Here is a 20,254-nt window from a genome sequence, read left to right on the forward strand (position 1 = left end):
TGGTTGGGGTTGGAAGGGACCTGTGGAGATCCTCTAGTCCAACCCACCTGCTAAAGCAGCTTCACCCAGAACAGACTGCATAGGAATGGTTTTGAATGTGTCCAGGGAAGGAGACTCCTCAACCTCTCTGGGCAGCCTGTTCCAGTGCTCTGGCACCCTCAAAGTAGTTTCTCCTGATGTTCAGTTGGCTTCAACTGGTGACTGTTACCCCTCATCCCAGAGCCAAAGGGATGCTGGCAGAGAAGCGGCCCTGCCCTCCCACACCTACCTCGTCCACCTGTTGTGGCCACCACTGCCCCGTCAGCCACTCCACACAGCCACCAGCAGCACTTTCTACAGGGAAAGTAAAGCCGCTGCAAGAGGCCGTACCGCCCCTCCGGCGGGAACCTCCCAGTCCCAGCACGACCGCCCGGGCGCTGAGGACCTCAGCCAGGCCTTGCCCAGCAGTCACCGCGCCCCAGGCCAGGCCCAGCACCGCCCCAACACAGGTACACGCCAGCTCTGAGGCGGGCGGGAAGCCCCGCACATGCGCACTGCGCGGCAGGGGGACATACCTCCCCCCACCCCATTTTGAACCCAGCCCGGGAGCCAGGAGCAGCGACGCATGCGCGCGAGAGGGGCGGGGGGAACGCGCCTCAGGATCACGTGACCGCCCTGCCTCCCTCCCCGGTGAAGCCACGTCCGCTGCGGCGCGGGGGCGGGGCGGCCGGGGGCGCGGCCGGGGCGGCAGCGGGGGCGGGAGCGGCCCCGGATGGAGGAGGCCTCCGCCATTTAGACAGCCCGCAGCGGCAGGCGCCGGGCCGGTGAGAGGGTGTATCGGGTAGCTGTTGCCGTCATGGGGCGCCTGTCGCAGCTGCTGTTGCTTGCTCTGCTTGTCTTCCCCGCCGCCCTGCTGCTCGGGGGCGCCCGCGGCGGCGCAGGTGAGAGCGGGTCGGTGAGGGGAGGCGAGCGACCGTTGCTGCCTGAGGGGAGGCGAGTGGCTGTTGCTGCTGGAGGAGGGGTGGGGAGCGGTAACGGCCCCTGAAGAGCACGTGGCGGGCTCGTTTTAACGGCCCGGGGGCGGCGGGGAGGGGAACCCGCTCCTGTGGGGCCTGAGGAGCCCAGCGCCGCCTTCGCTGTCGGGAGGGAGGCGGGCGCAGCTCATTCATCGCGGGCGGCGGTGCGGGCCTCCCCGCGCACGTGGGCCGCCGCCGGGACTGCTCCTCTCGGCCCGGGACGGGGCTCTGCCGCCCGGGTCTGTGCCTGTGACCCCCCGCTGGCTCTTTCTGAGGGTGCTACGGCGGGGTGCGGGCTCCTCCGGGCAGGGCCGGCTTCTCGCCTGTCACCGCGCTGTGCGGCGTCAGGCAGGGAGCCACTGTTCCCCTCTCAAAAAAGATCCCTTGAGATTGTAACGGGGGGTTTGTCTCTTCGCTCCCGCGCTCAGGCGGTGCTGGTTTCTATAGCGCATCGTTAGCAGCTGTGCCGGCTGCCAGGCTGCCGTGCCATCCGGGCTCCCCCCACCCCCCCAGCGCCCTTAATCTCTGTTTACACGGTGGTGTTATCTGATTCACGATCTAAAGGCTGCCTCCCTGGTACTAAGTCTGGAAAGACAGAAGGGCAGCCATCTCAGCTAGCTCTTCAAGTCGGCTGCTCCACACGCTGGGAGCGAGTGAGTGAGCTCCTGCCCACAGCCCGCAGCTCTCCTTTCCCGCTGCTGCCACATCATCAGCCCTTCTGACACCCACCGAAAAGACCGCAAGTTAGACGTCCTGAGGATCTGCTGGAGCAGTTGCTTGTGAAGAATGCCTGTAATTTACCTGTACCCTGTTTAGATACAGAGGTTTTAATTAACAAATCTTTATTTGTAGACTTACAAGTTTAGAACTTCAGCAAATAAAATCACTGAGGTTGGTCTTAGGTTAAGTATTGCACGTGGTTGCAAAAGTCGCTGAGTCTACCTTCTAAAGACACTTGAGTGGGGGGATTGTATTTGCTTTTTCTAGCTCTTGACTGACAATCCTGAAGTCCTTGGGTTTGTCATCAAGGATTCTTATTCCCTGTGAAAAATTTTAAATATTTGTTTAAAATGTGTAATCATAGCCATTAGATTTTTTTCAGGCTTGTGTGAAACAATCATCCATTCATTTATTTCTTTGTTATCTCTTTCATTTTTGGATAATGTAAGCTTTATTTAAAAAAAAAAAGTATTTTTGTGTATATTTTTAAAAAGTTCTCAGCCTAGCCTGCATGCGCTCTGAACTGTAAACGGACAGAACTTTGTCATGTTGCCACTGTTTGCATTAATCGTGTCAGCCTAGTGTTTGAAATTATGAGACTCGGCTCTGTGAAAGTGAAGAGGCAGTGAACTTGTGTTGAAGCCTTGCTCTGGAGCCATACTCTAGATTGGGTTTCTTTTCTGACTCCTGGTGTGGTGTTGTTGAACATAGGGGTATAGTAGTTTATGGTCTTGAGGAAGTCATATTAAAAATACTTCTTTATGTTTTAAAACTTGAATAAAAATAAGTGCAAAAATAATAGCTTTTTAACTACCTGTGGAAGCGTAGTGTTCTAATACCAGTGGATGAAAAGGACATGCTAATCGTTTATTAGATTTAGTAGTCTTAAAAGAAACAGCACTCACTAAATTAATTTCCAGGCAATAGCAATGTCTTTTTAGTTTGACATTTGTAGTGACAAAATTAAAATATTTTAATACACTGATATGTTCAAAAGTTAAACAATAGCTTTTAAGGCAAGTTGGTTGCCCTCTGCAAATTTAAGTGCAGCTGTGTGAGTGCTGAACTTTTTGTTATTCAGCTGTAAACTTTTTGGTTTTGAACTTTTTGGCACATAAATGAGTAATTCAGAAAGCTATTAGAGAAGGAAAAAGAGAGAAACACAGTCATTTGAATGTGAAGGTCTTTGTAACTGAGGCTTCAAAACACTGTATTTGACAGATTTTAAAGAAATTCTTCAAACACTTTCTTGAAAATTGTACTACAATGTCAGTTTTCTGTTGATTAGATATTGAAAAGGCTTTCTTGTATTTGAATTTTGTTTTGGTAGGTTCAGGTTTATTAGTTGCAGCTCAAGATGCTACAGAAGATGAGGAAGCTGTGGAAGATACTGTAGTTGAAGATGAAGATGATGAAGCTGAAGTTGAAGAAGATGAGCCAACAGACTTGGTAATTGTACATGGATGTTACTTTCTAAGTATGAATTAGACCAAAAGTGCTGGAACCTAGATAGTTTATATATACTTAAATATTGAGTTTAATAGCATTGCTATTTCCAAATACCTGTTTCCAAGTCTCCAATTAAACTTGTGTTCCATTTGAAGTTTCAGAAGGATTTTTCTTTCCTTCCTGAATACCAGTTTAAAAACCACATGGGAATGGCCTGATTTCTGACTATCAAAACTGCAGTCCACAAAAAAGCATCCGAAGTGGGAGAATCAGATTCCCATAGGAGCCACTTGTAGTTCTTTTCCAGACTAAGCTGCATCTCGGTAAACTGAGAAGGTCATGAAACAACTAGATTCTGACTTCTTTGGTCTTGTTTTTCAAGAGGTGACAGAATCTTCCTAGTATTAATTCTACAAACCTTTGGTTTGCAGCCTGTTTTCACTTACTCCATTCCTAGTCTCTGACACTTGTTACAGGGTATGCCTGCTATACCTGTGCACGTATTGCTGTTCAGGGTTAAGTGTTTCAGCTTGACAAAGTGAAATATTTTATATAGTAGTCTGCCTGTAGCAGTAGAATATTAGGCATGCTAGAAACTTAATGTACTCAAATTAGTACAAAAATTTCTCAAATTTCTGATATAAAATTAGAAAGTTTGTGACATTATTAGGAGGAGAAGAAAAGCATGGTAAAATGGAGACCTGGTAAACTGTTATTTAATTCTATTAGATTTTTACTGATGTTGGTAAATTGGTGAGCTTTTGGTCAACCGGCTTTGCTAAGTGGTAGAAAGTGTGCTAGGTATTCAGTACTGACAGAATATTATTGAATAACTTTTTGAATGTAATTTGCTTTTAATAAATAGTCTGTGACTTGAGTACAAAACATTACACTTGTAGGCAGTTTATTTTATTTGTCACTCACATAGGAGATACAGTTTTGCTTAGTTCTGTTTTGTGGCTTCCCTAGAGCATGGTACCTGTATGACTGATGCAATAGGTCTACTGCTTCAGGTGGTTGTTTAAGCAGTGAAATCAGATGATCCAAATAACTCACAAATAGTTACTTCAGCCGGTTCAAAATGGGGTTAGTCTTGTTTTAATTTGGTGAAGGAGGTGGTGATCCCATGATCCCCATGTGGAAAGTAAGCCCTCAGTGCTTGTATTTTCTGAATTAAAAAATGATCATCATAAAGGTAAACTTGAACAAGTAAATCCACAAACTTATTTAATTCCCACAGTCTAACCATTTCCAGGCAAACATAACATTTAACTAATTAGGAATGAGTAGAAAGCTTCTATAAACACTCCCTTGGTAGTGTAAAGTAACTTTTATTTGCCTTATGGTTGTCTCTAATTTTGGAATTGCTTGCTTTCTAAATAGAAGTAGCTTAGATGTGAACACTTAACATTTAGATTCTATTAATTTTGTTCTACCCTAAAGCAAAGACCTTACTGTTGTTTTCTGATAAGAAACCTTTTCATACAGCTGAATGCAGCCAAGATTAGTCACTGTGTCAAACGAGTAGAAGGATAAATGCTGAAAATGATGCATATCAAATCTAAAGGGATAACAGAGTATGTGCTACTCCTGTAACAGCAGGAGTCAATGGTAATGCTTGCCATTGTTGCATGCTTTAACATGTGGGATTCTCATGAAACAAGCATGGTCTTTGCTTCACTGTTCATTATAGGATTTTTCAAAAAAGTCTCTTGTCTTAGACAGAAGAAAAAGAGGAAGAAGACTTGTCAGGGGAACCTAAAGCCTCACCTAGTGCTGATACAACCATCTTATTTGTGAAGGGTGAAGGTAAGAGTCCCGTGCTAATCTACCATCTACTTTACTGTTGCTTGGACTGTATCAATGTGAGCATAAAACAGTGAAGCTCTAAAAAAACCCAGAATCTGTACTAGACACTCTCTTTAGAAATGGGCTAGGTGTGGTGTATGAAGCTTCTAACAATTGAATTCCTTTTATTATTTTTTAGACTTTCCAGCAAACAACATTGTAAAATTCCTGGTGGGCTTCACCAATAAGGGTACAGAGGATTTCATTATTGAGTCTCTCGATGCTTCTTTCCGGTATCCTCAGGACTATCAGTTTTATATCCAGAACTTCACAGCTCTCCCTCTAAACACAGTGGTTCCACCACAGAGACAAGCCACGTTTGAGTACTCTTTCATCCCTGCTGAGCCTATGGGTGGTCGTCCTTTTGGACTAGTTATCAATCTCAACTACAGAGATGTAAATGTAAGCCTGATGTTGTAATTAATTGTAATCTTTCTAGTTGATGTGGAAATGTTAGGAAGGAACTGCTTAGTCAAGTTACTGCCTCTTCAGACAGTTAATGCCTTTGTGGTTTTTAAGCAAATTAGTAGATACAGAAGCACAGTAACCAACTGTCCTCGTGTTTCACAATAACCCCTCAGGTGCCCTTAGTTCTGTGTATGTTAGAAGTTACGTGGAAATGGAAGCTAGAACGCCTTAGAACTGGGTGGTAGTGAGCTGTACTCATTTAAAAAACAAAAAAACAAAACAAACAAACAAACAAACAAAACCCAAACAAACAAAAAAACCCCCACAATGTTACTACTAAAGCTTTATTTAGAATAACTTAAATTTCACTGTGCTTTTCAGATGTGCTTTGCTAACTAAACTATCAGGCTGAATCCCATCAGCAGACTTGACTTCACGTAAATAAATGGCCAGTAGTTGCAGTCTGGGAGAAGTCTATCCAAAAGCATAAATGGGGATTAAAAGCAGGGGATCCTTTTCTCTTGTAGTGCAGGTCAAAGTTTAACAGGCTTCTGTACCTTTGTGTTTTGATTGTTTTAATAAGAACCCTTCATGTGTAGTATGCCATGTTATAGGAGATAACATCTTCAAGGCTAGATGTGACTTTGTTGCTAGTATCAGGCCTGTTCTTTGTACTTGCATTGAAAAGTTTGTGCTTTTATCTGTTGAGTCAAACTTGCACTGCTTATAAGCTTAATCGAGTCTTGTGCAGGAGTTAGTGCTTTCTTTCTAGAGTTTTTCTAAGAACATGGGAAAAGATAAACACTTGGTTATGTGTTCAAGAAGTGACTTCTAAATGTTGTGTGGAAACTTTGTTATAGGGCAATGTGTTTCAAGATGCTGTCTTCAATCAAACTGTTACAATTATTGAAAAAGAAGATGGGCTGGATGGAGAAACGTAAGTAGGCTGGAGGGTCAAGTTTAATTGGTATACTGGTAGAACAGGCTGTTGATGGTGCCAGTGAGAATAGTTCCTGTACCGTCATTTTATTGAATGTTAGGTCTACTGTGTTTTGCTGGTGATGTCGCAGGCATTTGACTTCTATAAAGTTGATAGAATGAAAATATTAAGTTTTTCCCCAAATTAACATCTGTATTAATACTGGGGATCTTCAGGATTGGTAGTATGTTGATGAGCAGTTTGTGCATCTGCTTTATTTTAAAGGGCTTAAGCCTGGAAAAGGACCTGATGTTATATAGTTACGTAGCAGTTCCAAGCTGTCAAGCTTTTGTTATGTACTATGCTTTTTCCCAAGAGTTAAAAGATGCAGAGGGTCCATAGAATTGGGCTGTGGGTCCTACTGTGGAGACTGAAATAGCTTGTTTCTGGATCACTCCAGAATAATTAAAGACTGTAGGAACTCATAGATGTATTTGGAGTATGAGACAGAGGAACTCATACTCATCTTTGTTGCACTACCCCCCATCTGTAGCAGGTACCCTTCAGGAGTGCTTTTTTCTGTCTTAAAGACTTAACTACATCTGACACATCTCATATGTTGCCAGCATATGCTTTGCTCATATGCTTTGAACTATTCTAATGCTGGAGTGGAATTTTAAGAGAACCTGTGAGTTAAAATAAAAATCTTCAGAAATAGTTGTAGATAATGTGGAATATTTGAATTCTTCTGCCACAAGTAGAAATTGCCTATTGAGCAAGCTTCCTTTTAAAAAAGTTCAACCAAAATAAATAGCTATTGCATGAATTTGTATTTCTCAAATACAATAGCATCAATGAAAAAACAATTGGTCACATAAAAATGTGTGATACTCTGATAAAGGAGCTTTCAAAAGAGTTCAAATTACTCTAACCAGTTTGAGTTAATATCCTGTGAACAGATAATTACCCTAAACTAAGGATGTTCAATTAAGTCTCTTCTGTAGTTTTAACTCCTTAATTTCCTTTGTCATAAATCTGGGTTAAGATGTTAAATTTGGATTACATTCTTTACTGGGAAACTCCTGCCTGCTCCACTAATTTTAGGTATAAACTATATTCCCCTCATGCTAAGTATTGACATGTATTTCAGGTAGAAATCTTAACAAAAAAACACAAAACCAAACAAACAAAAACAAACAAAAAGAGCAGATTTTTTGAAATACTGCTTGCGTTGCTAGAATTCGAGGTGTGGAACACAGAGCAAGATAAACAAGGCCTTTCAAAGTGCTGCTGCAAATAAATTAATATCCTAGCAGTACTTGCTTTGCAGTAGCATACTAAAAGCTTATAAGGTATTTTTTTAAGGGTTTTGTAAGTGGTTAAAGCTGTCACAAATGTAAATATCATGTTTCAAGATGTTGGGTCACACGTAATACTGCAAAAGAATTCTCACAGTTACTATATTTCACTAATTATTTATAACAGTTTCCCAGTTTATACAGCTTTTTTCAAATGTTCTGTTGTTCAGAATTAAACTTAGGATTGCTGTTTCTGAAATAAAAATCAGTGCTTAGTATTTGTAAGCACTTCAGTTTCAGATACATTGTTGTTTTGGTTTTTTTTTCTCTACCCACTCCCTACAAAAGTTCTTGGGAGAGATGAAGGGGGCATGTGGCCAAAGCTCTTTATAAACATTCTGAAACAGTTAAGATTTTTAGCTAGTGGTTTCTTAAACTTTTTTTAAAGGATCTTCATGTACATGTTCCTTGCTGGACTTGGTCTACTGGTTGTTGTTGGCCTACATCAGTTACTAGAATCTAGGAAGGTAAGTGGTGTATTTTGTCTCTATGCTGTAAATAAGAGACCTTACTAGTTTGAAAATAAGTAATCCAGTAATTGCTTCTGGCATACAATGCTTCAGGTAGAACTTTAGAATATTTTCTTTTAGAACTAAGACCTTAAAGATTTTTGGAAAAACTAGAGAGTGTTTTTAAAAATGTCTGTAATTGGAGACATTTAGATTGCTTGCCTTAATGCTCTTTGGGTCTGCTCTTTGTCACTACACTGAAGTGGTTGAATTTGAAGCTTTTATACCTTCCAGTCACTGGATGTGTGCAGTTACTGATTCAGTACTTACTGGGTAGACTTTCCCCATGCTCTCTACTTATATTATTTTAATCTACACCAAACTTTGAGAGAACAACTCTCTAGTCTGTTATTTAGTTCTTACCAGTGCTTTGCCATAATGTTGATTAGGGATTGCATTTATGATGCTACAACAGCTAAGGGTTTGTTCCACGTAAGTGGTCTGGCAAGCGAAAGCCATTGAAAGCTTAAGTTTCATCTGCATGTGATGCATAGGTTGTGTCTTCATGTGTCTTCATGTGGTCTTCTGAAGTAGCTTCCCTTGGGAAGACATATAGAATGGTTATTTTCTTTAAAATCTGTTTTACAGAGTGGCATATGAGAGAGAATATTGTGCTAATCTGAGAAAATACAACAAAACTGGTCATCACAAAGTTTAATAATGCATCATCAGCCATTTTTTTAACAGATATAATCAGCTTGCCCAGGCATGCTTGAAGTCTTGGTATCTTTGTGTGGAGTAAGTGTTGTGAGGCATTAGTGGTAATGCCAAACTTAGATGAATAAATTGCTAATGCTAAAGATTAAGCTGCAAAGACCGCTTCACACATTGGCTAACTTTAAGTAGGCCTCAGTGAAATAATTGCTATTCATTTAATATAGGATTGTTAGTTACTTCTAATGTGCTATCAGAACTTTAGGTGAAAAGGAAAACATTTTTTTTCTCGAATTTTCAGAGGAAAAGACCAGTACAGAAAGTAGAGATGGGAACATCAAACCAGAATGATGTTGACATGAGCTGGATTCCCCAAGAAACTTTAAATCAAATAAGTAAGTATTTTGCCTTCCACAAACTAGAACATAACAAACTTAATCAGCTACTTGTAACTAAGTAGATGACTTTTTCTGAACAGCACACATCTCTTCTAGGGAATAAAATGTTGTTCAAAGCACTGTGCTTAGTGATTAAGCTATTACATTAGCAGCCTGTTTTTACATAGAACAAACTTGACTGGTTGATACAGTAATGACTATCATGATTTTTACATTTTGTTCTGTAGACTGTCTTTCAACAGTATAAAACCTCTACCCAAAACCTGGATCACAAAAGATTTTTAAATAGGAGAAAATATCTATCATCTCTAACTTTCTGTAAGTTGTTTGGAAGTTTACCTATGGACTGAAGTTTTAAATGAGCATTAGGAGTGTGTATTAACCAAAGCCACATTACAACTTGGCATTAATGCCCTTCGCAAGTCAAAAATAACTGAGTTCTACTTGATATCTGAAATGCCAACAGTAAACCAAATATCTGATTTCTTTAGACCATTTGTGTGTTTGTGGATATTTCTAACTTCTCTTGCTGTTTCTTCTGTTTTGCTTTCCTATGGCTTCAGTGCAGAGTAGAAGAGGTGAGGCAAACTGGTGATCTGAAGAGTGGGAGTGCTAAATGTGTTGTCCATGTGATAATTGGGCATGGATAGAAATACAGCTTCCTGCATGCAGTGGTTGATGATGTAGCATGAGCAGTAAAAGATTACAGAACAGATGCATACAACTACATTTTATATACGTATGAATTTATGGTTTTTATATTGTAGTAATGTAGCTAATCAAAAGAATATTGCTGAAGTACTGTCTCTAACAGTTCCCAGAACCTGTTATCTAAAATGTAGATGTGTATCTTGCCTTCTGGGCTACCTTGGTGTAGGGTCAAGCTGTTGTTGCAGTGAGGGAGATAGAGGACTGATCATGACTGACAGCCGAGTGCATCTTGTTTCAGTGAGAAACAAACCTTGGCTTTGAGTATAATAGCTTAATAGTCAGGGTTGTCTTCTTTATGCCAGGTGAACCCCTATCACCAGTAGCGCTACCTGGTGTGAGGTGAGAGAGCCTGTTGTGGCTTGGTTTGGGTGGGTTGTTTTTTCTTTTTTTTTTTGTATTTTAGTAACTGATAAACTGCACAACCCTCACCATGGACTTGCATGTTACAGAACAGGAACATTCTTATTTTTATTACCTTTTCTTTAAGATGCTGATAGTTAAAAAGCATTAGCAAGTTGTTTTAACTGGCTTCTGTGTGGTGATGCGTTGCACTAAAAGAGCAGTTTGCCTTGTGTTCAGGATGTCGAAATACATAGTCATATAACATCTAATCTGAAGTAGCTGTAGCAATTGATACAACTCTTTTTTCTTTTTTCCAATCTAGATAAAGCTTCACCGAGAAGGTTGCCCTACAAGAGGGCACAGAAGAGATCAGTGGGCTCTGATGAGTAAATGTTAATCAGTACAACAGTTGAACCTTTACTAATCCTGCCTGTTTGGGTTTTTTGGATTGGAGTAGTGCAGCGAATCCATATCACCATAAGGAAAATACTGCTAAACATTTGGACTGAACAGATTAACTGAATGGTGTTAATATTACTGAAAATGCACTTCTCTTTTTTTTTGTTAATTGTTGGGGAGGGAGCGGGGGGAGGCAGCCATTAAGATTTGTGCCTGCGTGTGTAAGCAGTTGGTCTTAACAGAACCCTGTTACCTGAAATGTGCCTTTAGAGTTCTTTGTAATGCTGGCTTGTTATCTGTACACTATCTTTGAAGGATTTTTCTCCTCCCCCTAATCTTGAATGTCTAGTGACTTTAATCTGTCTTGATTGTATCATGTCTGTATCAGAATCTGTATGCATTTTTCTTTTTCAATAAGTAACTATTCTCTACAGTGTGCACACACTGAAGTGTGTGTGTGTGATCCTGTTTCAGTGGCAAGGCACTGACCATCTAGATTTCTGCATAGTTTGCATTCTAAAGGCACAATTGGGTATAGCTGCTTGTAGTGGTAGATATTTTGCTGCTCTTTGATCTGGACATGCAGTGACCTAAAAATCTGAACTTATCTGCATAGATGTTGGGAAGACTCTTACACAGCAGCAGAACTCGTGAAGCATGGAATTTGTGTGCTGAATTGGTATTACTACATAAATTTTTTTTATACCCAACTTGTTAAACGGTTAGTTATTGAATCGTGCCAGCAGCTTAGGTATCCTGATTGTAGTGGTAGCTCTGCAATGTTTACTCAAGAAATTATTGAGTAAGCCAGAACAACATTTCCGTAAGTTCTTGATTCTCTCACAAAAATGAGTATGTCTTACGTATCAAAATGTGGACTCTTTTTCTTAAGGCTTTACATGAGACAAAGACTTTGCATTTACTGTACACACTTGAAACTGAGTTTGAAAAGAAAACTGTTGGCTTTCAATAATCTTTTTAAATGGCAAACTATTTCATTCACTCTTCGCAGTTTTTAAATCTCAAACTTCATTCCACCAGTCAGTACCTGGGTCTGAGTTGTTGTGTTTTTTGGGTTTTTTTGGTCACCTTGTCTTTTCTAGTAGTAGCACAGTTGCATATCTATTGTTAACTACATGTTAGTTCAGTACGAAAACAGATGAGCTATATGCAATCAAAATGGGATTCTCTTTGTTGTGACAGGCATGGTTTACATAATTACTAGGAACAGAGGTGTTGATCCACTCCCATTGCATTCAGGAATTTAAGTGACAGGAAAAAGAGCAGATAATGCAGTGTCAGTTTGCTGCCATTCAGGTACTTGAACAAGGCTTGAATTGTTTTCATCTCAACTGCATCTCCTGTGTTTGATGGTTATCTGGAAGCTTGTTCAGTTCTGGAAGAGGCATTGATTTGAGACTTCTTGTTTTCTTCTTTTCTTCCCCTTGTGATCCCCACAGATAAAAGTGCCATTTTAGACCTATGCTTGCTGTGCAGGGACTGAACTTCTGAGCCAATATTAATACAGAGCAACACTTGCAAATCACGTCATAGCATGGCTGAAGAATCTAAGCTCTGAAACTACCTGTACTGGCACTATTTTACAATACACTTTCCCAGAATGAACTGTGAAGATGTTCTTGACTCATCTTGCTATGGAAAAGAATAGGAAAGCAACCCCACAGGTGCTTTATTCAGCTTCCTGCTAATAGAGGTAGCCCAGGCAGCATATTTTTAATAGTTAAGGCTGCTGAATCGTCATACAGAACACTTAGCACACAGTTGAATGCTACCTCCATAAGAGGTATCTCCACTCGAGTTATATGGAACAACTTTGTTTGCCTTTAGTGATATAATCTGACTGGTTTTGTGGTGGGTTTATGGGCTTATATTCAAGCTTGCCTTGATTGAACAAAGTATTTATATATGAAATGCTTTGTGTACTAAAGCCCGATAGCTATTGCAGCACCTGATGTACTGAACTTTTAAGTTCCCTCTCTTGGATAATGTCTCTAACCTGGAATCAATATATTTTTGTTTCACCTTCTGGCAAGAGGTAATCTTAAATTGTATATTCTTCCCAAGATAAGAAGGTACTCTTTTGAGAGGGTGATGAGAGCTGCTCTAGGTGCAGTGGTACTCCAGGAAAAAAGGCAAAGGATCAGAACAGAGGATACTCATTTGTAATATCCTAGTTTTATTTGTTTATATAAATAGTTTAGCCCTTACTGATTGGGATTTGGAGCAAGTTAGGCAGTTAGATATCTTACACAGACCAAGGCTTAAGCTGAAGGACTGAAGCACTGTACAAATAAGTGTTCGAAGGTTTCAGCTTTCTTCTCTGCACTCGGTGGTTTATATCCAAATGCTTACGTTCTAAGCATGAAAGCAGAGACAAGACACTTCAGCTTGCATAGGAACAAGCAGTGGGAAAGTTCAGTTGTACTCAGGCTCTTTCTGATCATGCAACTTGGCATTTGCTGGGGGATGGTTCACAGCAACTTTCTCAGCCGGAAGCAGTTCATAGGAACAGTGGCCAGCAGTCCACTGCTGCTCATCATAAATGAAGTAACAGTTTTTAATTCCTTGTTAGTTTGTTGTAGTTGAAATTTAGCAATAATATTCCACTGTGTAGTGGTAATTGAACTTTGACATCTCTTACATTATTTCTAGTAAATAAGTCAGTCTACTACACTCATATTTCTTCAAGTGGGAGAACATAGTTGTTGCTTTATCCTGTTGGTTAACAACTTTTACTTTGGTACTTGAATTTTCTACTCAATTTTGAAACACATACAGATATCTTAGTGTCACAGGTATGTTACTGTGTATTATTATTACTATCAGCTAAGTACAGTATAGTTTCATTGATTTCAAGATCGAACAAGTAGCAATTCTGCCTGTCTGTATGCCACCCTTTTCTATGTGGCAGCACAAGCATTTGTATAACCTCGCGTTCTTACCAACCTAATTTTCAGCAAGCTTACTGCACTACCACACAACTGCTCATGTGAGGTTATGATAAGCAAGGATTGTGAAGGAAGGTATGGACTAGAGTTTCTTCCTTGTTAGTAAGAGATGCTAAAGTGGTTTTAGACCACAAATAAACTATAGCCCTAGTGTGAAGGGCCAGTATTAATCCCTTTCTCACAGTTCCTTAACTAATGCAAAAAATTGTGGAGTTTTAGTGAGTCTATACTTGGCATAAGAAAAACTGCTTTAGCATTCATGTCTATAGTGGTAGCAAAACATTAATTTAGCTACACTTCAATTGCATTTGGTACTTGTAGCCCTCTGTATGCTGTCTGCTTTGTGACTGACAGCAGTTTATTTTTTCCCCAGTATCATTTAATCAGAGAAGAGTGGCTGCTGTCAGATTAAAGGACAAAGTGTCATCTCTATTCTTCATGTACAAAATTATTGAATGGCAGGCCATGGAGATGAATGGAGCAGACTAGTGATGGCAGTGCTTCTGCTTGTTTCAAAACGGTTATGCAGAACATCTTCCTTACCTTGGAATGGATATAATCAAAAGTATCATTCACTGTTTCTTCCTGGAACGTACAGTGCTAAACAACATGTTGCAGTTGAAAGCTCTGAATTCAGGGAAGCAGCAGGGAAGTTAAATACTAATGTAGGCTGGTGGTTGTGTTTTTCAGGGTGCCTCATGTACTGAGCAGCAGTTAAGAGTCTGTTCTCTTCTCCAAAGGAAGGACAGTACCTACCTCATAGGAGTGACACAAGGGCTGTTTCAGGAGTGTTTTGAAGTTGAGACTTGCACAATACACTTCCATGGAGATAGTAAGACATAGCACTAGTGTAAGGACCTACGTTCATGCTATACCAGTTTAATCCCCTCACTGAACAGAATTTAGCAGCTTTACACTAACTTTTCTTAAATACACAGAGCAATTGTAGTTAACTTAGAGCGAAGCCAGAAAGATCTTTCTGTTTTCTGCAGGAGTTTATAGGTGGGCTAAATAACATTTCTTCTGATGCTTTTCCATTTCTCTCTAATTTTTCCCGGGGATTTTTTTTTTTTTAATCAAGTCATATAGATGATTGTGTTGATACAATCAAACAGTCGGTTTAAGAATGACTGATTTGGATGATTAAGCTCAGATGATGTATTACAACTGAAATGTTAAATTAACATTCACTTTCTTACCTGCTGACTTTCATTTGTGAGATCAGATCTCTTGAAGATGGCTGCAGGTTTTTTGTAAAGTAAACTTGATTTATTTTTTTTCTTAGCATTGTGTAGCTTTTTTTTTTTTTTTTCTTTTTTTTTAAATAAAGCATGAGTATGGCACCAAAAAGCCTGAGTGGTATGCTGGTGCTCTTTGCATATATGCTGCTACAGGTTGTTTATTAAAGAAGAGAGTGAAAACATGCTATTCTTAAAAAGCTTATTTTCTACAATGTATTTGGAATGGTAACAATAGCAAGGAAATATTCTGTGATGTTTTGGACGAGATTAGAATTCTTTACAAGAATAAGGGAGGGCTCACGGAAAGTGTTCAGTAAATTGTTGAATCCTGATCTGTTAAAATTGAGCCATCGTCCCCTACCTTTCCAGAAATAATAATCTCTTCTTAAACTATATGCAGCATGAAGGGGATCTGTTAAGATGCTTAAAGGCTGCTAAAGTACAAGGTTATAACAAGGCCAAATCCCTACAGCTTTACAGTATGTGCCATTGTCTGACCAAGCAAACAATGAATATTCCAGGCAGCAAGACTGAAAGTAGCAGTTCACGCAGGTGTGCTGCATCCCAACAGGAGAAGGTAAGACCTTCTGGGGAAAAAGCTAACAAAAGCAAAACAAATACGGCTTAAAAATAAAGGGTGCTGAGATTCCAGTAGTTGTGAATTACATCTGTGGATAAATAAGGGAAGACTTAAAAGCAGATGTGTTAAGATGTGTTTTTAGCTTCCAGAGAACATAAAAGTAACTGTCAAATTTGAAGTCTGCCTCATCTTTCCCTGAAAAGAGCAAGATAGATTTTTGAGACTTCATATTGGTCTCTAAGCCACTCATTGCAGTCTTCATTTCAGTAGGCTCTCTGTCCACCATGTTAGCAGTCTTGATTATAAATTTGTATTAACCAAGATGCAGTAAAGTTTCAGCTTTACAACATTCGGGTCTCTTAGCTGCTGAGGGAAAACTGAAATGTAACCTCTTTACTTTTGGTCTGCTCAGCTAACATGGAAACCGCAGCTTGTCTTGCCTTAACTGAGTTTTCCATGTGCCACCTAAAGTCACATAATGAAACTTTAGCTTAAGAGATGACATTTTCATAGTGAAGAAAATAATTAATGTACATAGCCACACAAGTATCTGAACAAGATAAATTTTTAGTATAACCTTAGTGTATATTCTAGTAAAAAATACAGTGCTGCTCTACAGGGCCTGGATGGAGAGACTGTATAGTTTTCATTCAGATGAAGCTGCATTGGCAGACCATGTGTGATTAAATCATTTGGATATTAGGAAAAAATTATTCACAGAAAGGGTTGTCAGGCATTGGAACAGGCTGCCCAGGGAAGTGGTGGAATCACCATCCCTGGAGGGGTTTAAAAGGCTTTTAGATGAGGTTCTTAGGGACATGGTTTAATGCCAGAGTTAGGTTAACAGTTGGACTCTATGATCCTGAGGGTCTCTTCCAACTGAAATGATTCTATGATTACATGATTTACCCTGAAGATAAAATCAAACACTAGATTCACTAGGTGGAAATTATCACTGGCAATACCAAAAGCTGCCGGCTGAGGGATCTCCCAGGCCAGTGACAGCTGCTTCTTTTAACAGACAAGCACAAGAGAGCTTTGGTCCCTTCTCAAAGAGCAGCATCTAAATGGATGGGCTGTAGCAACTGTGGCTTTTCTTAACCATTCTTTGCTATATCTTGGTCACTGAAGTAAGTCTGAGCACTGCATTTTTCTGAGCTTTAAAGAAAATAATTGACAATGGGAAACCTAAACTCTAGAAAGCTCTAAATACTGGTGCTGCCAAAAGAAGTCAGCGCTGGAGCCACCTACAGGGTCAGCCCAAGGTACTGCAGAAGCAGAGATCATGGTGACACTGCTGCACCTTTGTCATCTGGTTTCCTGGTCCCAGGCTCCTCAGCAAGGTTTCCTGCAACTGACTTTAGATTAAATTGGGCCATTTAACCCTGTGTGCACTGTGTGCATTGTGTTCAGACACAAACAGCTCCACATTCTGCCTTTAGCTGGGGTATTTTTTTCTATGAAGGCTGGGTTAGGGTCCGCTCTACCCAGAACATGGTAGAACAGCATTTCCTCGCATGAGCCTGGACCCACAGCACTGCAGCAGGGAGCAGTGTACATGACAGCGTGTTTGATCCCAGCCTCAGCTGGCAAGTGAGTTTCCAAGAGAGACAGAAAGAAAACAGTATATTTTCTTTAGCAGAAGTCTACACAGAAAGGAGGAAAGTCTTAAAATGCCCTATTTCAGGTTTCTATTAGAAAGGAAAAGCTGGAGTTTAAATAGCATTTGATGTCTATCACACAGAGCATGGCAAATATTGTCACCAAAATAGCAGGTTATAATTAGAAGCAAGTGTGAATGCCCTAGCAAACTTGATTACGAAGTATGTTATACTTCCCTTAGAGCTAGTATTTAAGACTTAGTGCGTGGTTGTTTGCAATAGTGGTTCATTCATAGAGAGCACAAGTATTTCTTACAGCTGGAGATGACATTTTGCCCAGCTAATCCTAACTGGTTCTACTATAAGCAAGCTGAAAACCAGTCAGCATGTCTTGCTGTTGTGTACCACGGAAAACACAGTCTTGCAGAAAGAAAAACAAAATGAAACAGGATTTAATTTCTATTGTAAAAACCACACTACGCTGTGTAGTAGTCCTTTCCAATGTATTAGTGTTCTGACAGGGCGTGATACTGCAGCAGGAGGCATGAGCCACAGACACCACTGACTTCAGCAGAGCTATTCCATGCTCATACAGAGCAAGACGTTCCCTCAAGGACCCACTGCGACTGAGCTCCCTCTGCTCCTGCAAAAAACCTCTCACTGGGTGTCACGTACTGGTCCTTTGGCCAGGTGCAGCATTTCTTGCAGTTACTCTCGTTTTCCTCTAGTGACAAGCCCCAAGGGGCATCACCTCGTCATTGCCATTTTGTGGAATTTGTAGAATTACCCCCAAACAGATGCTACTGATTGACAGCAGCGGTAATAAGCGCAGGCCACCAAGGCTCTGTTGACAAACTGCAAAACATCCCACAGTTGCAGTTCAGTAAAACACGGGCACAAGGAACCCTGTGAGGAGCTGCTATCACTTTTAACTAAAAGTGTTGTTCGAATTAAGTACTTTCAGTTTTAGGTGGGTGTTTTACAGTGCTAAAGAGAATATTTTGGTTCAGAAAAATCATCAAAACTGTTTACAGAAGGTGCGCTCCCCAAAAAGTAATAACCAAATGAGTTAAAAGAGGCATGTGGCTCTGTACCCTGTGCCAAAAACTTGTCACCTGTGGGGTGCACAGGTTGCTCAGTTCTCTAGATCCCTTCCCCTCCCTTACCTGCAAACCCTGGCAAGCTCTTCTAACCAGCTCAGTGCTGATCCTGGGTTTCAGCTGTCTGTGCTAGAAGGCCTCTGTGGTTTAAACTCAGAAAGATAGTGGCAGATAATGATCTAGACAGAAGATCAAAAATTAAACTAGCTGTGTTGTGGTGCAGACTTGCTGCATGTATGCAGACAGCTCGATACTTTGATTTTCTCCCACTGTGGAGTATAATGGACCTGACATATGTAACCTTAAAGCCTGTAAAGCTTTAGTCATATAAGCATCCTGAAGGCAGGGGCTTGGACTAGGTGACCTTCGAAGGTCCCTTCCAATGTGAACTATTCCATGGTTCTATGGAATAGTGTTAAGTATCCTGCCACCAAAAAGGGATTTACTGGCAAAGTGAGCAAAAGTACAAGTATTGTGTTCCACTCAGCAGCAGCGCATGGGATAGCACATGTCCTCCCACGTTCTACCTCCTCCCCACCTGGGAGCACGGTGCATCAAGTAGGGCTACACTTCAATAGAAATAGAGGAAAACAGCAATGAAAGGGGTTACTTTCGTTTTTGTTTACAGCCAGATTTTACCCAGTCACTACTCTTCCTAAGCACATGTCATGCGGTAAAGCTTGCGTTGCAAATGCTTGGGAGAAACATTGATTGATCAAAGCAAGCCTACATCTCGCAACTAGCGCTGCCACCACCCTAAAATAAAATGCAAATATTTTGGGTGCAGATGAAGAGTCAGATGTTGCTCATTTAAAATGTCGTATAAATATTGGTGCAAATCTCTGCTGTTGTAATTCTGTATACAATCACATAACAGGAGATGGGAAGGAAGGTTTAGATTGCTTTAGTTATCTAAATGTAACTGAAATTGTTCCTGCATCCGCTCCTTCTCTGCGGGCAGGGGCTGCGAGTCCTACGTGCACACGCACACCGTGCAGGAGCATTTATTTGCAGACTCGCTGCGAGCAGGCCTGTTTTGCCGTCCTCATAGCGCAGCTGCTCAGATGGTGTGTTATAGTAGAGCCCCCGACCCCCCGTCTGACATTCTGTCCTAACCTTCACACATTTTTACGAGCGGCGCGGCTGTTCTCCATGTGCGGCTACAGGCTAAAAATTACTGTCAGAAAGTCAGCGCGCAGCAGAGCTGGGCTTTGCCGCGTTAACCTCTGCCTCTGAGATGATGAAAATGGATCAGGCCTTTCACAATGAAAAGCCTTTTCTCCAGCAAACTCTTTTTGCTTTACAGCCTCCTATTAACCGATGTTCATAAACTGCTTCACAACCCTCTGCTGAAAGGCCCTAGAGAAGTTCAAATGATTGCACAACAGCGTATTCCAAACGCCCATCGTCCAGAGTTTCCTCACAGACTCCTGGCAGTTTTCCCTGCCAAATGAGAGACAAATCTGGCACAGGAGGAATAAACAAGCACAGCAAAGCAAAAGGCTATTTTCAGTTCCTACTACTCAGAGGATTGCCACAAGGTTTTCTACTGCGTTACGCAGTGAGGTTCAGTGAGCCAGAGAAGTCTTCCCACTTGCTGGTATTTAACGTGAAAAACTCCTGCTTCCTTTGATTTTTTTTTTTTAATGCTGAGAGGGGAATTGAGAAAGAACTGGAAGCAGGAGGCAACACTAGAATTCTTTTGAAAGCCACAGCAATCCTTATACACTCCACCTTTGCTTAGTTTTCAGCTCTACAGGTGGAATTCAGATGCATCCTAAAATGAAGGCATCTTGGCCCCTTCCCTAGGAATATTTTGAAGGTTTTCATTTCCCTAGAGAGTTCAACCAGATTTTTCCTATGTCAGGCACCCTATTAACACTGTGACACATATGCAGATTACACATCACTTACCTGAAGTGACACACGCAGCCAGCGACAGCAAGGTAGAGGTTCCTGTTAGGCATCCCATTCTGTGCAGAGACCTGACATCGGTCAGTGTCTCCACTGCCGTCTTTGAGCAGACAGCTTCCTTCTGCCTCACCACTCTCTT

The 20,254-nt window shown here is 41.0% G+C and overlaps 2 protein-coding genes across 2 annotated transcripts in view; one reads left to right on the plus strand and one right to left on the minus strand.

Annotated features, from left to right (window-relative positions):
• Positions 1 to 554, minus strand: part of RIOK1 (RIO kinase 1) — a 34,456-nt gene extending 33,902 nt beyond the window's left edge. Inside the window, exon 1 of the mRNA XM_065052468.1 lies at positions 269 to 554. The gene's annotated coding sequence lies outside the window, so the exon portion shown is untranslated. The remainder of the gene's footprint in view (positions 1 to 268) is intronic.
• Positions 555 to 687: 133 nt separating this feature from the next.
• On the plus strand, positions 688 to 15,029 carry SSR1 (signal sequence receptor subunit 1). The gene is made up of 8 exons (XM_065052469.1): positions 688 to 920; positions 3,046 to 3,164; positions 4,886 to 4,973; positions 5,152 to 5,414; positions 6,281 to 6,357; positions 8,086 to 8,164; positions 9,162 to 9,255; positions 10,634 to 15,029. Exons 1-8 carry the CDS (start codon positions 836 to 838, stop codon positions 10,699 to 10,701), a joined length of 873 nt encoding a protein of 290 aa, XP_064908541.1. The 5' UTR covers positions 688 to 835; the 3' UTR covers positions 10,702 to 15,029.
• The last annotated feature ends 5,225 nt before the right edge of the window (positions 15,030 to 20,254 follow it).

This window comes from Columba livia, chromosome 2 (assembly GCF_036013475.1).
Source record: "Columba livia isolate bColLiv1 breed racing homer chromosome 2, bColLiv1.pat.W.v2, whole genome shotgun sequence".
NCBI classification, from domain to species: Eukaryota; Metazoa; Chordata; class Aves; order Columbiformes; family Columbidae; genus Columba; species Columba livia.